This window comes from Rhincodon typus, chromosome 21 (genome assembly GCF_021869965.1).
Source record: "Rhincodon typus isolate 14 chromosome 21, sRhiTyp1.1, whole genome shotgun sequence".
In the NCBI taxonomy this organism is placed as follows: domain Eukaryota; kingdom Metazoa; phylum Chordata; class Chondrichthyes; order Orectolobiformes; family Rhincodontidae; genus Rhincodon; species Rhincodon typus.
In genome coordinates, this window is record NC_063352.1 from 39,329,902 (window position 1) to 39,348,704 (window position 18,803).

An 18,803-nucleotide genomic window follows, 5' to 3' on the forward strand; every position below is an offset into this window, starting at 1 on the left:
CAAGATGTTAGGCAGCTCTCCCCTGGAATTTCTTCCTCGTCTTCTGGTCCACCTTCCATCGGAGAAAACAACTCTCTAAGGACCAACTGATGAGAATTCACCAATGAGAACTCCTCTCTGCCCTGAGCACTTATTGTTATGCCATATTTCTGGAGGAAGACTATTTTCTCTGTCAATCAGTTGTTTGAACTCTTTTCATCAATGCCCAAGGGACAGCTACGCATGATGTCGGATGACAGTCATTGCTTTGTTTGCCTTAATTTGGAAGTTTATTTACCATTGTTTGGAAGAACAAACACTTATTTTTGAAAACAACAGACAGCTAACAGAGTACATTTAGCACTGGCTAAATTGTTGAAGCTAGTTCAATGAGCATTGTGACCTCCATTTTTCCCTTACTTCCCTTTTGTTGTCCCATGCTAGAATTTTGGAACGTCAATTACTGCTGGAAATAGCTATAAAATTAAATCTCATGCTAGGAAAATACTAGGAAAAGTCAGTTTTTAATGGACCCTGATTTCCAACTGTTAAAATGATAATACAACACTAGTCACTCACAATATTGGTCGTGTCCAGCCAAGTAATAGTTCAATCAGTTGGTGGGAGAGAATCGCACATCACAATACCCATGCCTAATTTTGTGCGGCGATGAATATTGTCCCCATAGCATTTCATCCAATGAATCAATAGCAAATCCAAAAAACTTAGTTGCATGCATCACGCAGATTGCACACTTTATTGCATACAAAAAATTCTCTTATAAACTGAAGCAAGCCAGCCATTAAATTCTGCAAGCTGTTACTCCTGTTTTTTGGTTGAGTTAAACCGTTTATAAATTAGTCATGTTTTCTAGATTAGCCTATTAGAGCTTAGATTAATAAATATCACAGCAATTTGGCTAATTAAATTTATGGTAACTGATGGCTGTAGGTCAATTGCATTGTACAAAAAATCATCATATTAGATAAGATGTTTTTGTAGTGTTTGTTCATTGCCCCAGTTGTAACCTTTTCTGTATGTGCTGTGAATAATTTTTTTTTTATTTGCTATGTTGGCACAGTAATTTGCTCTTGCAGATTCAAAAAGGAGAAAGCCAAGACCTTTCTTTGAGCATTCATCTTCTTCCATGTTTTGTTTAAGTTATGTTCAATTGGTCTGGCATAATCAGTAGTTGGGATGAGAGGCAAAGTTGGGAAAAACAAAGGTGGCTGAAGTCATACCTAGCACAAAGGAAGATGCTTGTGGCTGTTGGGTGTCAATCATCTCAGCCCCAAGACATCACTGCAAGAGTTCCACAGGGCCATTCCTCCATCATAAGGTCAGGCTTTGCATTAGTCTTCATGCTGGAAGACACGAGTAGTATACCAGAACTTAGAGTGTCAGTGGTAGAGATGAGTGTGATACTCATCACTATGGAGAAGGCATTGGGAAGCTGAAGGAAGAAGAAGCATAGTGAGGGGAGGAAAAAGCAACCATGGCTGACAAGGAAAGTCAGGATAGCATAAAAGCAAAAGAACAATCACACAATGTGGTGAAGATTAGTGGGAAGCCAGAGGATTGAGAAGCTTTTTTTAAAAAAACCAACAGAGGACAACTAAAAAGCAATAAGGGGGGAGAAGTTGAAATATGAAGTTAAGGTAGCTATTAATATAAAAGAAGGTTGCAAGAGGTTTTTTTAAGATATATAAAAGGTAAGACGGAAGTAAGAGTGGACATTTATCTGCTGTAAAACGAGGCGGGGGAAGTAGTAATAGAGAACAAAGAAATGGCAGAGGAACTGAATAGGTACTTTGCATCAGTGTTCATGGTGGAAGACACCAGGACCATACCAGAACTTCAAGAGAGACAGAGGGGACAGAGTTCAATGTAGTGGTCATCACTAAGGAGAAGGTGAAAGGTCTGAAAGTGAATAAATCACCCGGACAGGATGGACTACACTCCAGAGTTCTGAAGAATTTAACTGAGGAGATTATGCAGACATTGGTGGTGATCTTTCAGGAGTCATTGGAGTCAGGGAGGGTCCCAGAGGACTGGAAAATGGTTAATGTTACACCCCTGTTTATGAAGGAAGGGAGGCAGAAGATGGGAAATTACAGACTAGTTAGCCTGACCTCATTTATTGGAAAGATTTTAGAGACTGGTATTAAAAGTATGAGAGTGTGGAGTACTTGGAAGTGCATGGTAAAATAGGGGTAGGTCTGCATACCTTCTTCAAGGAGAGGTCATATGTGACAATTCTGTTAGAATTCTTTGATGTGGTCACAAGTAATATAGACAAAGGAGAGCCAGCAGACGTGATCTATTTGGATTTCCAGAAGTCCTTTGACAAGGTGCCACACAGGAGGCTGCTAATAAAAATAAGAACCCATGGCATTAGGGGCAAGGTACTGGCATAAATAGAGGATTGACTAACTGGCAAAATGCAGAGATTGGGATTGAAGGAGGAGCTTCATTAGGAGTCTTTTTCAGGATGGCAGCAGGTGACTAGTGGAGCTCCGCAGGGGTCGGTGTTGGGACCACAGCTATTCACATTATGCATTAACAATCTGGACAAAGGAACTGGGGGCATTGTTGCTAAATTTGCCGATGACACAAAGATAGGTGGAGGGACAGGTGGTGTTGAGGAGGTGGGGAGGTTGCAGAAGGACTTGGACAGGCTGGGAGCATGGGCAAAGAAGTGGCAAATGGAACACAATGTAGGAAAGTGTGATGTTATGCACTTCAGTAGGAAGAATAGAGGCATAGACTATTTTCTAATTGGAGAAAGACTTTGGAAATCTTAAGCACAAAGGGACTTGGGAGTCCTGGTTCAGGATTCTCGTAAGGATAACATGCAGGTTCAATTGGCAATTAGGAAGGCAAATGCAATACTAGCATTCATTTCCAGTGGGCTAGAATACAAGAGCAGAGATATTCTGCTTAGCTTGTACAAAGCACTGGTCAGAGCACATTTGAAATGTTGTGCACAGTTTTGGGACTCGTATCTAAGAAAGGATGTGCTGGTGTTGGAGGAGGTCCAGAGGGGGTTTACAGGAATGATCTCGGAGATGAAGATCTTGTCATATGAGGAGTGGTTGAGGGCTCTGGGTCTGAACTCAATGGAGTTTAGAAGGATGAGGGAGGTTCTCATTGAAACTTAAAGAATGCTGAGAGGCCTGGATAGAACGGATGTGGAGAGGATCTTTCCACTAGTTTTGGGGAAAATGGCAGGACAGGTTGAGTGTGTGGTTTGCATATGGGGATCTCAGGCTTTATAAATAGGGGGAAAGAATTCAAAAGCAAGGAAATAATGATCAGTCATGAGAAACCTAGAGTATTGTGCCTGCTCTGGGTGCTATTGTTCAAAAAGGAAAGATATTAGGAGATGGTGCAGAAAAGAATGGTTTCAGGGATGAGGAACTTCTGTTTTGTGGATACATTGAAGAAGGAAACGTCTGATAGATTTGCTTGAAATGAAAAGGGATTTGGATGCTCCCAACGGTGTAAGGATTGAGGACCAGAGGACACCAATTTAAGGTGACTGACAAAAAAAATTGATGACATGAAGAAAATCTTTTCGTTCATAACCAAGGGTTTGAATCTGAATTGCCCAAGACTGTAATTGAAAAATATTTAATCAAAGCTTTCAAAGGAGAATCGTACAATTTTTCTCGAGAGAAAAAAAAATTGTAGGACTGTGGGGAAAAACAGTGGTGTGTAAATTGGTAGTTTACCCTTGCAGACAGCCAGCACAGACAATAATGAGCCAAATGGCCGCCTCCTGTACAGCAATCATCTCTTGATCCTATGACAACGATCACTGGAGGACTTTTCTTCTCAGTATCACATGGGTATTTCAGGCCGCTGTAGCAATACCATTCACTGCCCCACATTGAATCAGCTATTTTGTGTTACCTGGAGTTAACTAGTTCCCATTTATATGGCTATTGCTTCTTCAGGTATTTTATTTACATAGTAATTAATTTGAGAGGTAGGTTATTTTTTCTTTGGAAGGGAGGCAAACAAATTTATTACTAAGGCAGAAATAAAGCACAACATGAACCAGACAAATCAATGTGATAACATGGAAACACATTGTGAATAATTTCTTCAATTGCTCTGTCCCTAGTCACCAGAGGAAGAAGGTTTAAACGGCATATTGTTGGGATTTCGGATTTACTACAGGGAGCTTGTGTATGAGGATATGCCAAGATTCAACATCCAGCCCATTGGGGATCCTTCTTCTCTGCAGGCAGAGTTAGCACGTAAGTAACAACTGATGGCAGACTGATCAGTGGACAGCCTTGACATAATTCAAAAATATTTTCTTAGAGCCTTGTGTTGTTTTAATGGACACATCTGCAGAACTTTAAAGGCTGACTGCTTAGTTTTCGCCGAGTCTAACTTGATGGTGTCACTTTTGACAAAAGCAATAAAAATGCAAATATTGCTTATATTTAAACATATAGCATCATTATCATATCAATTCTGGAATCCACCCTTCACCTTTCAGTGGTATATACTTTTTCTAACTTGACAGATCTAGCACTTGTGTTGATTGGAGAATGATTATGACCTTATTAATAAGATGTATTTCTTGTTAATCTTTGCCTCACAGGTGTTTTGTAGTCAGAATTTAAATAAATTGATCATGGATTTATAGCTACACTGAGGCTGTTTACACAGCACTTTTTTTTTCCAAAATGCTCTTCTTCGCTTTTATTCTTCTGGTGCCACAATTCGTGGTTCAGTTAGTGATGTATTCTACATCTTAATGTAGTATCATATTTTTATGCTTGTCACATCCGAAACAACTGAAAATACCTCAGTGCATTTAACAATAGAGAAAAAAATACAAGTCAAATGTGAATTAACTTCATGGACTTAAGTTATAATTTCCCAACATGCATTCAGTCTCAGAAGAGGAACAAAGGATCAGCCTGCAGAGGCTTTGGGCATCGTTAACATAAATAGCGTGAGCTACTGCCATAAGTTGTGCTCCACAGGCAGCTCCCCTGAGCAAGGTAATCAACTATAAAACATCTGGTTCACCAGGAACAACCTCTAAATAACTCCAGCAGGTTATAGGAGCTGGGGGATTGCAATTCCTGTGCAGTTGTAGAAGCTCTGCAGCTCCTCATGATTCTGCGAAATGGGGTTCTTAAACAAAATTTCTATTATTAACTTATCTAGCACTGGTGGCTTGCTTGTATGAGGTATGAGGTACAGATGTGTTGAAGAATTGTGAGAGAGAAAGAGAGAGAGAGAGGATCATTGCCTTCCCCACATATTGCAAAGTCATTACACATTGAGGTCATTTAGTAAATGTTACACACTTCTAATATGCAAGTTGTGGGACATAACAAGTGTTTTGAGTATTCATGCGGAATGCTAAATTTTTGTTATCTGAATCCAGATGCAGACTGTCCCACTGCTAAGTTCTAGGCTTCGGCTTCTTTTTATGGTTAAAACTAAGCATAACACATACAAAGTTTTAACCTCATGACTTTCTTCTGTAAGTGCATTCATCTCTGTCAATAGTGCAATTTATAGAGAACTAGCAGTGTCATAAAGCAAGATCGACCTTCAGTTGCTTTATGTAGTACTTCAGGGAAAAGGGAAAAAAAAACATACCTTTTTTTGACTTGTCTACGTTAAAAAACACATGTTGATGATCAGTATGTGATTCTGTCCAATTGGGACTCTCACTATCACAATCCCAGATCTCCAGCTTTGGATTGGATTTAGATCATGAGCAGGAGAGCGGGTTTAGGAGAGAAAAGCGATAAAGGGGGCGAGTTATGTTCAGGAAGAGACTGCACATCAAAGAGTTGGAGAAGGGGAGAGAACTGGTGCCAGTTAGGTCTCATAGCACAACAGGAAATAATGTAAACAACACTCAACAAGATTGCAAGCCCCAATTACCAGCATTAAAATGAAACAATGTGAAAGGTGACTTACTGGAAATGACCAAGTAGGAGAAATAATGAAACAGAAATTAAGAAATTATAGTATTAAACCCTGACATGTCTATTCTTGCATGACAGGAACGGTCCATGAATTTTTCTTCATTTACGCTCTCACTTCTAAATTATGCATCTTGAGCTAAATAAGTGTGTTCTTTCTCAATGCAGAAATGGAAGATCAGTGTCCTTTAGCACTTTTAAGATTTCAATTTGAAAGCCATAATGAAATATTAAATGCTTTTCAAGATATCGGTCAAAAATGATTCTTGTATCTAATTTTGCTGGTCAACCCTTGTTAACAAAACTTGTCTGCGTTTCCTTTTCCTATCTCTCCAATGTGTTGCAATAGCTAGATTGCTGTGTCCCCTTTGCAGTGAGCATCTGAACACAGACATTCTGAATGTAATGTTTTCAGGGTCTTAATACCAAGTATGAAGGGATCATGATAATGCTAGCTTGCATTTGTCAAGTTAATAATCATAGCGGAATGTTGAGTTAATGCATACACATGCGGTGCCACATTTGAATAACGTAGGTTTGCATCCATAATGTTCCAGTCATTGAACTTGTAACTTCAACACTGTGGGGAGCACGCAAGCAATAGTCTATCAAACATAGATGGAGCAAAGGTCAGAGCTGCAGCCATTTCAAATATCCTGATTTTAATGCAGGGCGATAGTCAGGTGGAAAACAGAAGGAAATGGCAACAGGCCCACCCTTAACGTGTAGAAATAGAGTTTTGCAAAGCAAAAAATTGTCACTGGGAACCCAAAGAGTGGTCTACGGCATAGTGTTAGGGAAATTTTCTCTCTTGTTAGCCCCACAATGAAAGTTCTTTTTAAAAAGGAAAGCAAAAACCATTTGACCTCTTCTAGCACCTGGAGGGGGAGTTGCAACAACTTCTCTGCACAGCATTAATACGGCAGTAATTGAAGCTATCAGACTGAATACTTAAAGAAGAACCCACTAGCTTCCAGCAACATTCTGACTTGCTCAGAGAAGGGTATTAAAATTGGGATCTTGGCAAAGAGAGCAGGACTTCATCAGGAAAATCTCATGAATGTTTCTAACTGCCTGGTAGTTTGATTACACCTGGCAATCTGTTTCAGAACAACATCAGGAATGGAACCAAAATAAATTCTCTGTTCAGGAATGCATTTTGAATGTGAGATGCCCAATTGAAATAGATGGGGACAAAGATCTCAATTAGGAAGTAAATATTCTTGGCTTTACAGAAGAATTAGGTCTATGAACGATGCTGGCCTGATCAGGGGATGTAATTTTCATTCTGCTTCCTGAACTCCTACATTGATGCATGTAAAGCAAAGCAAACTCTCACATCAGCATTCAGCGACAATATCTCCCTCAAGGCAGCACATCTGTCTCTGCTCACATAGTTACTTAGTTTTTATAGTATATTTGAGCACCTATTCCACTTTAAATACCTCTCATGTCATCATTTATGCTATTGATGGGACAATTTGATGACAGATTTGACCTGAATAGGCTCTCTCTGTGTTCAGTCGTTTGGTTTCTTTTATTTTCGTGTTAAAATAAGTCAAAAGAGGCTTTCAGGCAGTCCAATAAAAATTTCCAGGATAATGAAAAGGATTGAGAAAGTTGATCCAGATGTGTTCTTCTCACAATGATGGAGGATTTAGAAACTAGGAGATACATTTATCAATAATTAAACATTAAACAGGAAATTTGAGCAACATCCCTTTATGCACAAGGAAGTCACTAAGGGAATTATTTTAGGTACTTGTAAAGAAATAATCAAATGTGTTTCAGGAGAACACCTAGATTGCTTCTTTTAGTGAGAAATCTGCTGGAAATGTACCGAACAAAAGTGCTGGGCTAAATGTCTCTTTGTTAAATGGAGAATTTCACATTCTGTCAGAATGTTTCCTGTAACTTATTGCCCTTTTGTCTTAATTGACATTTTCCATTTGTTATCACTAACAGCCCAATTCCAACTTAATTGAAGCTTGGTCAAAAACTGATTGTCATTATCTTCTGCTAGTAGGGCATCATGATGACATGCAGAAAGAGACACGTTTGAACAGACCGTTTTTCACTTGTTTTAAGCCAGTATACTAATCAGCATGGGGAAGTGCTTTTCCATAGTAAGGAGATTTGATTGCTCTCAATTTAGATATTGATAGCTTTCTTCGTCTGCTTGACTTAAGTTCTCACAATGTCCGGTTACCAGCTTTATCTTCAAATATAGTAATAAAGAATTACTAAAAAAACTTTGTGGTGTACCCTTTCTTCGTAACAGTTAGCTATGACTGAGTGCCTACTGAGTCACTTCAGAGGGAAGTTAAAAGTTCAGCATGATGGTTTAGAACTGGAGTCACGTATAAGCCAGAGCGGATGGATAGTACGTTTCCTTTCTTGAAGGAAAATGGTGTAGCTGTTGGATTTTTACAACAATTGGACCTTCCATGCCAATGAGACCATGTATTTATTTCAAGATTCTCATTCCTTTGATTTATTAGTTCAGGCCTCTGGATTGCTAGACCAGTAGCATAACTCCAACATTTTCAGATCTAAGTTTCACATCTTATGCTAACCGAGTAACTGGGTGAAATCCTGGGTACAGTAATGGTATAGTGCATTGATGTGACAATACGCAATACAGAACATTAGAGGACAGAAATGATCTTAACTGGGCCATTAAGGATTGACACAGAGTAATTCTAAACTCATTCCTATATAGAAAGAAGGAAAGCTAAAGACTGGTATTGTAACCATGGAACCGAATTATGCTAAATCCGTTGTTATACAGAGATCTTGGACTTTAACTCCACTTTTCTGCCTGCTTCCCATATCCATGGATTCCTTGAGAGAGCAAATATATTCAGTGATGCATCCACAATGCTTTGAGTCAGGAATTTTTTCTCGTTTCACTGCTAAATTATTGTATTCTGTATTTCGTTCCTTTATTCTCGATTCCCCAGGAAGGGAGAAAAAAGATCTCCTTACGTACCCTGTCAGATCTCTTTGTAATCTTGAATGCTAATATAAGACTATCTCTCATTCTTCTGAACTCAAGAAAGCATGGATCCAATTTGCACAGCTTCATCCCATTGCCATTTAGTGAACGTTTACTGTACTGCTTCCAATGCAAAAATATTCTTTCTTAAGTATTGAAACCGAAATTGCACACCGTATTCCAGGTGTATAGAATCATGGAATCCATACAATGTGGAAGTAAGCCAATTAGCCTATTGAGTCCACATTGACCCTCTGAAGACCATTCCAGTCAGTCCCACCCCCTGCCCTATAACCCCACAATTCCCATAGCTAATTCAGCCAGCCTGCACATCCCTGGACACTATGGTCAATTTAGCATTGCCTGTCCACCTGACCTGCATGTTTTTGCACATCTCTGGAATACATGGAGGAAACTCATGCAGACAGTTGCCCAAGGGTGGAATCGAACCCGGGTCCCTGGAATTGTGAGGCAGCCGTGCTGACCACAGAGCCACCATGCTGCCCTAAGATGTTGTTTTTCCAAAGGTCTGTGCAAATGTGGCAAGACTTCAATATTTTTGTACTCCAATCCATTTGCAATGAAGGTCAATATGCCATTTGATTTCTTAATTGTTTGCTCTACCTGCTTGCTGGATTTTTCTGTTCCTTCTACAAGTACACCTACATTTCCTTGAAAATTACCATTTACAAATTTCACACCTTTTGAAAAATCTCTACTTTTCTATTATTGCGACAAACACGAGTTATCTTACTAAAGTGATGGAGTGCAGTTCAAAGTATGTACCAAAAGTTACTGAGCTTTCTCCTGGATCTGGATCTCGAAGGCGGCCAATGCTCTTCCCATTGAGGCAGCCATATGCTTGCATGCTGGAACCACCACAGCAGGGAGATTGTGGAAGATCTCCTTCATCTTTTAGTCCAGTCTACCAGGAGTCTCTGATACACCTGCCTGATGTTCCCTTGCCTGCCTGTGCAGGTTGACCATGTTACTTATGTCTGAATGCAGGGACTTTCTTCTGCATGAGGCTGAACAGTTAGATATGTGATCGCCAGCAGTCCTCCGAGTGTCAGAGCCTGGGGCATTGTTTTCCTCCATTGGCTGCAGACAAGGGTCAGTGATTTTCTCACTAGATTCTGCCCGCACATCTTAACTAATTGAAGTACCTCACTGATGTGACTGTTGCAAAGTTATTGGAGGATGCAGGTGAATGTGGTATCAGTGCTGACGGTTAAGCTCCTCTTCAGAGATGCCACTGGTGCAGCGATGTACAGGATGTGGCCTCTTTCTTGCTGTGGTTCCCTGTCTGCTGCCAGTCTGGATAAAAGAAGAGGGCGTTAGTTGATAAAGTTTCACCAAGGCTAAGTGTTTGCATTGGTGTTCATCTGCGAAGGGCAGAGCATAATGTTGCTTTTACTTATTTGGCACCTACTGCTGTCTCCCCATCCCAACAAAGGCAATCCTGGGTTTCCCCAGGCAGATCACAGTTGTTTCCTGAAAGTGGTGAGGAGCCTGATTTCTGCCACTCCCCCACTGGTCTTGGCCCTCTCTACCTGGTTGTGGGGCAGTTATGCCCATATTAACAGAAAGAGCCAGATTAGGTATGATGGGATGGATGCAGGCGCAATTGGCATTCATGCATAACCATGTGAGGTGTCTTAATGAATGAGTAGGAAGCATAGATGCATGAAATATGGATGATACATTATTAGAATATGAAGTTAAGGTTAAAATCAGATCATCCATGATCTAATTGAATGATGAAGCAGCCTAATTTTTTTCCTTGTTGGTACAGTGGGCAGGCTGGGTTAATTATTTGAGAGAATGAGATGGGTGTGACTCCTTGAGTGGACCTGCAGTGCATCATCTTTGGTGAGAGGTGTGTACAGTGGCACAATAGAGTGAGTGATGACTTTGAGTGTGAGGTAGCAGTGCAAACTGCAGAAATTTATTGATCTTCTTGTGGTACTGCTGCTTGTCCCTTTTTAGAGTGGCCACAACACTGACCCACGCAATGATCTCTGATGAGTCTGATGGGATAGCCTTCTTATCCGGTCAGCTGGGAAAAGAATGGATCTTCTCTCTGTAATCCAGTCCAGCAGTACCTGGAGTCCACACTCAGTAAAGCTGGAAGCAAGTTTGGCCATCCTGGGTCCTATGCCTGAATTCGTAGGGGGTGACCATCACAGTCTGAGGGCAAGTTCCTTGCTTATATAGTCTGATGTGATGTCCAACTGGCCTTTCAGTATGACATCAGAGTCTTCAAGCTCACAAGGTCTTATCATTGATACCATTGGACTGCAGGGTTCCCAAGAGAAATATGAGGTGCTGTTCCTGCAACCTTCGGGTGGCATCGTTGTGGCACTGCAGGAGGCCCAGGAGGGACATGTCGTCTAAGGAATGGGAGGGGGAGTTGGAATGGTTCATGAGTGGGAGGTGCAGTTGTTTAGTGCGAACCGAGCTTAGGTATTCCGCAAAGCGGTCTGAAGCTTCACAAACTTCAAAATCTCCCCTCCCCCAACTGCATCCCAAAACCGGCCCAGCTTGTCCCTGCCTCCCTAACCTCTCCTTCCTCCCACCTATCCCCTCCTCCCACCTCTAGCCCCACCCCCATCTCCTACCTACCAACCTAATCCCGCCCCCTTGACCTGTCTATCCTCCCTGGACTGACCTATCCCCTCCCTAACTCCCACCTACACCCACCTTTACTGGCCCCATCCCCGCCTCTTCGACCTGTTTGTTTCCTCTCCACCTATCTTCTCCTTTATCCATCTTCTATCCGCCTCCCCCTCTCTCCCTATTTATTTCAGAACCCCCTTCCCCTCCCCCATTTCTGAAGAAGGGTCTAGGCCCTAAACGTCAGCTTTCCTGCTCCTCTGATGCTGATTGGCCTGCTGTGTTCATCCAGCTGTACACCTTGTACTCTCAAATTACAGTCTGCCAACTTTAAAATGTTTACTTATCCTCACACTCTGCTTCCTGTCCATTAGCCAATCCTCTATCTATGCTAGAATATTCCTTATCTTGTGTATTAACCTTTTACATGGCACCTTACCAAATGCAATCATGCCACATGTATTGGTGCCCCTTTATCTGCCCTACTAGTTATCTTTATCCTTGAAAAATTCTAATAAATTTGTCACAGGATTTCCATTTTGTTGAACCACGTTGATTTGTTCTACTCTATCATATTTCTCTAAGTATATTGATAAAACTTTCTTGATAATATATTCCTGTACTTCGGATTATTGACTTCAAGCTGACTAGCCTGTTGTTTGCTCCCTGATTTCTCCTTCCTGCCTTTCTTGAGTAGCACTGTTACATTTGCTGTCTACCAATCTGCTGGGATTGTTCCAAAACGTAGGGAATTTTGGAAAATCTTAGCCACCAGCGTTACTATCTCTGCAATATTTCCTTTTAGAACTTTAGGATGTAGGACATCATATCCTGGGGGATTCATCAGAATTTAGTCGTTTGATTTTCTCCAGTTCTTTTTCTTGCTAATGTTGATTATCTTAATTTCTTCATTCTTATTACCCTGTGGTTTATATATCCTGATACATGCAAACATGGATACAAACTTTGGCCCTTCGATCTGTTCTGCCATTCAGTAGGATCATGTTTGATCTGATTATTCCACATTCCTGCCTACCTCTGGTGATCTTACACCCCTTGCTTATCAAGAATCTATCTAGGCGCAAAGGGGAAGGAGTAGGTGACTCAGTTCAGCCTGCTCTGTGCTGATTCAATGCCTTTTTCCTACAATACCCTCATATCCTTTTACGTCATCAGTATTTAGAAATCTGTCAATCTCTATCTTAAGCACAGTCAAAGACTGAGCTTCCCCAGCCCTCTGGGACAAAAAATGTCCAAAAATTCACAACATTCAGGGGAAAATCATTTCTCCTCATCTGAGTCCTAAGTGCCTTGTCCCTTATTTTAACATTATGTGATCTGACTCTAGATGCCCCAACAATAGAAAGTCAACTTACCTGAGTTTACCCTGTTAATCGCTTTAAGTAGTTTGTAGATTTCAATGGCTTCAGTTAGATCACCTTTCCTGTCCTGCCAGGAACAAAGCTGGTGAATTTTTGTTGCAGTCCCTGAATGACAATCATTTCCTTCCCAAGATAAGGGGACCAAAATTGCACACAATACTGCAGGTGCTGTCTAACCAAGCTTCTATATAATTGAAACAAAACTTTGCTACTCCTGTACTCAAATCATCTTGGGATAAAGGCTAATAAACCATTAGCCTTCCTAATTGCTTGTTATCTCCCTCTGCCTTAAAAAATATTTAAAGACTCCATTTTTACCGTCTTTTGAGGAAGAGAGTTCCAGAGATGCTCAGTCTTCTAAGAGAAAAAATTCTCCTCATCTCTGTCTTAAGTTGATGATCCTTTATTTTTAAACTAAATTCCCGATCCTAAGTAAAGTGATGGAAGGTGTCATCAACAATGCCGTCAAGGAACGCCTGTTTAGCAACAACCTACTCTTTGACGCCCAGTTTGTGTTCTGCCAGGGCCATTCAGCTCCTGATCCTTCATTACAGCCTTGGTTAAAACACGGACAAAAGAGCTGAATTCCAGAGGTGAGGTGAGAACGACAGTCCTTGAAATCAAGGCTGCATTTGACCAAGTGTGTCATGAAGGAGGCCTGGCAAAACTGGAATCAATGGGTATCAGAGGCAACACTCTGCTGGTTTCTGTTATATCTGGCACAAAGGAAGTTGGTGTTGGTTTTTAGAGACCAGTCATCTCAGCTCCAGGACATCTCTGCAGGAGTTGCTTGGGGTAGTGTCTGGTGCCCAATCAGCTTCAGCTGCTTCATCAATTACCTTCCCTCCATCATAAGGTCAGAAGTGGGACTGTTCGCCAATAATTGCACAATGTTCAGCACCATTCGTGTCTCCCCAGATACTGAATCAGTCAGTGTTCAAATACAGCAAGATTTGGACAATACCCAGGCTTGGACTGACAAGTGGCAAGTAATACTTATGCCACGCAAATGCCAGGCAATGACGATCTTCAATAAGAGACAATCTAAACACTGCCCCTTGACATTCAATGATGTTACCATCACCCAGTCCCCCACCGTCAACAGCGTGGAAATTATCATTGACCAGAAACTCAATTGGATTTGTCATACAAATATAGTGACAGCAAGAGCAGATCAGAGACTTTGAATTCCACAATGAATAATTCACCTCCTGACTCCCCACAAGCTGTCCACCATCTACAAGGCACAAGTCAGAAGTGTGGTGGAATCTTTCTCACTTTACTGGATGGACACAGCTCCAAGAACACTCAAGAAGTTTGACACCATCCAGCACAATGCAGCCCACTTATTTAGCACTACATCCCCAGGCACCACTCCCTCCACCACCGACACTCGGAGCAGCAGTGTATACTATCGACAAAATGCATTACAGAAATTTCCTAAAAGTCCTTCGACAGCACCTTACAAACCCATGATCAATTCCATCTGGAAGGACAAGGACTGCAGATACATGGGATAACCACCAACTGCAAGTTTCCCTCCAAAGCACTCACTATCCTGACTTGGGAATGTATCGCAGTTCCTTCACTGTCACTAGGTCAAAATCTTGGAATTCCTTCTCTAAAGGCATTGTGTCTACCACATAGACTGCAGCGGTTCAGGAAGAGAGCTTGTCACCACCTTCTCGAGGGTAACTAATGACTGCTAACCAATGTTGGTCAGACAGCCAGCAGCGCCCTCTTTGAACTGAATCCCAGATATTTGTATCCTTCTTTAAATAAGGAGACAATACACAGTACTCCAGATGTGTATTCAATATCCTGTAAATAAATAATAAAATTCTATTAGTTTTCCTAATTACTTGCTTTACTGCATACTAACATTCTGTAATTCATGCTCTACCTGTACACTGTTCAATCCTGGTATGTAATTTTTTTTCCTCTACTTCTGGTCGGTAATTTTAAGACACATTCAAGATGAAGAAAATGGCAAAAATATTTTAATGATAACTATGAAGAGACTTGTTTCAGGCGCCAGTTATACCTCAGGTGGTGTATTGTGTACAGTTGTGGGTGCCACAGTTGTTTGTGAATGCGGTGGAGGATGTGCAGAAGAATAGTTCCAAGGATGAGAAACTTCAGTCATGAAGATTGAAGAAGTTAGGACTGGTCTCCTTGCACAGGAGAAGGCTAAAATAAGATCTGATAGAAGTTTTCAGAATCATGAGTGGACCTGAAAAATAAATAGGGAGAAACCTTTCCCACTCATAAAAACTTCAAGAAACAAAGGGCACAGGTTTAGAGTGATTTGCAAAAGGAGCAAATGTGACGTGAGAATAAGATTGTTCACTCAGCGAGTAGTTAGGGAATGGATCACACTGCCTTAAAGTATAGTGAAAGCAGGTTCAATTGAGGTATTCAAGAGGATATTGGATTATTTGGATAGAAATAATATGCAAGGGTATTTGAGGAAAAGTAGGAAATTGGCAGCCAATGAAGATGCTCATTTGAAGAGCAAATGCAGACACAGTGGGCTAAATGGCCTTCTGTACAGTGTAACACTTCTGTGGTTTCGTAAAGAAGTGGTACATTGAGATAAAGAAGAAAAATAAGATCATAAATGCTAAAATCCTTGGTAAGGAAGTTAGGAACTGTCTAGAGGCTTGGATACACAGACCTCAAAAAAAAGAGATAGATTTGGACAAATACATAAAAAGGACATCTTGAATTCTAAATTTTTACATCTATTGTATGTTATATATGGGCATTGATTACAGAAGCAAAGAGGTGCTGTTAAAAGTCTACAAAAAGTTAAGTTCAAATGCGATTGATTCACTGTATAGTTCCAGGCACTCCTTTGTAAGAAACATGTCCAAATTTGAAAGTATGCAACTGATTTGCTGGTCTAGAATCGGAGATGAGAGAATTTAGTTATGTTGATTGGCCTGGAAGGCTAGAAATGTTTCACTGTGACAGAGAAGCTTAAGGTGGACCTAATAAAGATGTTGAAAATAATGAAAGAATTTGAAAGGGTAACTGCTTAAGGCACTCGGTAATAATTGCACTGATCGATGAATCATTGCAGGATATAAATTTTAGGTTAAAACCAGATAAATTTAACGTGCCCTTTACCACCCTATTAGGCATTTTTCCAATCATCATTGATTGATAGTAGGACTCATGAGAAGTGCTTTCAAAAATAAAACTAAAGAGATTTCAAGGAAAATGCGTAATTCAATGGGCTATTTAAACCTGCAGTGTTTTACCATAAATGGCTATTGTCATTGATTCAGCATTATTTAGGAGGAAGCATAGCACTTAAAGAAACATACTATAGGTTGTGTGGAAACAGCAGGAATGTATTTGGAATAGATAATTCCATTGTTGATCTAGAAATAACACAGGCATGGTGGACTGAAGTGGCCTCCTTGTTTAAATTTCTGTGACTAAAGTACAATCAGGTCTTTGGGATGTTTTCATTATCAAAGAGTAAAAACATCATTTATTAGTTTCAAAAATACCTTGTATAAAGAGCAATATTAACTAACAGCATCAGATGTCATGCATTGGATATGATGGTAGTTCATGTTAATTTGAAACACAGCCAATTTTTACTTGTGATATACTGAGAAATAAACTCCACTTCACACGTTTAAATTATTTTGTTATATGTCTCACTTGCTTATCATAGATGTCACTGTGATATTTTCCCAATGTCACCCGCTGTATTCTGAACTGGATTTTTTTAAATTTCAAAAACATATTTTCCAGGAAACCTATGTCACTTTTTATGTGTTGTTAATTGAATCTTGCCCTCCTTGTTATTAGTTAGCATTGCAGATACTAATCGTCTAGACTCTAACTTACTTATTCTGCTTTGCTTACCTCACATAGCTGAGAATAGCTTCAAGACAGTGAGCAGCTCCACAGTAACTGAGTTCGAACTAACACGTAAGTGTAGACACGCACTTTTCTTACCTTAATATTCACTTACATGATCATATTTCTTTATGTAGCTCAGGTTTTATAAGTATTTTAGAACCACTTGGATTTAGCCAGTGGCTATGCCGTACCCTGTTTTGAAGTCATACTGCTAGAAAGTAATGTCTGCGGTGTGCAAAGTGTAGTAGATACAGATAAGGTCGAACCACTTTAAGTGACCTCAACAAATATTCTTGCTGTACATACTTATGTAATTCTAATCTGTTATTTCTTCTGTCTGCTTGATGTTTCTATCTCTCGGCACACTGATCCTTTATTGCTCTCCTTTCCCTGTCTCTGTCACTCACAAACAACTTAATTCCACTCTGTTTTGAAAGAAACAGTATCTTAGTGCCTTTCCTCAGGCAAGGTAATAAACTTCACTGTCCTGTCATGCTATTGTACTGAAATATGTGTCCTTTCTTCCTTTATTCTCTCCTCAGATTTTGCTAGCTATCAGATTTTTTTTAAGTATTTCTATACAATAAGCCAGCTACCTGATTCTTATATAACCATCTGGAATCTTGATCAACTTTCTCATTAGGTAGCCCTCCTGTGTGGGGGTGAGCAACTGCCCTATATTTTTATACTTTTACTAATGTTGTGGCCGGGATTGATATGTACTTTAAAGAGCACATGTACCAGAATTTCTTCTACTTACACACGTATGTACATATTGCAGAACCTAATGTGCATGTGCAAACATACAGGGGGTTCTGCTATAATGCGATAGTTACATTTCAGCGCAACATCACGTTAGAGAAAATCGCGCTGTAGAAATAACAGGTCCTATGGGAAAAGCAGGGTTAGGGGCACACCACCAAAAAATTCACTCAAAATTCTTTCTCACCACTCTCCTATAGGATTGGCGCCATACCTGTCACTTGTGTGAACCTTGATACTTACAATCAAATGAAATCGATTCACCTGCAACATACTCTGCATCACAGTCTAGTCCACTGCTGATCTGACCTGACATTCCATTGGCATAGACTTCTGGATAGATTTTCAGACAAGTGAAGCAGAGGAATCTGACCTTTCTTTCCTATGTACCCATTGACATTGAAATTAATTGTAGGATTAAAATGTGTTATAAACCTAAGTAACATTGCATTTAAAATCATGCTGGAAAAGAGCAGGTTTTAACACAGACAACTTTTGGTATTAATGATTTACATGAGCAAGTTCATAAGTTCTTGCATATTAAATACTTAACAAAATCTAGGCAAAAATACTACAAACAAAGGTGCACGTTTAACAGCACTCATATTATTTTAAACTAGACTTCATTTTTTGTGTTTAATGTGTTCAGCATAAAGTCTTCAAACTAAGACTTCAAACATTTTCCTAATAAGACGGTTGTTCTTTGTGTGATATTATATTTGAAATTTATGACATACAATCCAATTACCGTTTTCAAGTGAGCTCATTATGACTAACTCTGAACATTTACACCATCTGCAAGGATTGAAAAAAATAAATTTTTCTTTTCAAAGCCTGCAATGTTGACGCGTACTCGATGGAATCACATTATAGCCAAAACAAGTTCACATTTTAGAAATAGCGTTCCCCTATTTGTCAGTCACATTATAGCCAATTCACGTTGCCAGAACACACGTTATAGCAGAACACCTTGTATACTATATTCTGTTGACCTTCAAATAAATCTATATATTTTAAGTACATGAGTATGACGGACTACTGCAGATACATACCATTTTAGTATCAGTTGGAAACCATACAAGGTGCAACAATGTCTCAATTTAGCAAGCCTTCCAGATTTTCTCAAATATGCAAGAAATTGGAGCAATATCCAGGGAAAATGACACATTGACATACTGACTAGTACTACATTTAATTAGGTTTGAGTGACAGAATTGG

General features: G+C 40.0%; 1 protein-coding gene across 1 annotated transcript in view; it reads left to right on the top strand.

The window, feature by feature from the left end:
• Positions 1-18,803, top strand: part of sdk1a (sidekick cell adhesion molecule 1a) — a 720,929-nt gene that overhangs the window by 634,453 nt on the left and 67,673 nt on the right. Inside the window, exons 33-34 of the mRNA XM_048609738.1 lie at positions 4,109-4,244; positions 16,836-16,892. Coding sequence (XP_048465695.1) covers positions 4,109-4,244; positions 16,836-16,892 — 193 coding nt within the window. The remainder of the gene's footprint in view (positions 1-4,108; positions 4,245-16,835; positions 16,893-18,803) is intronic.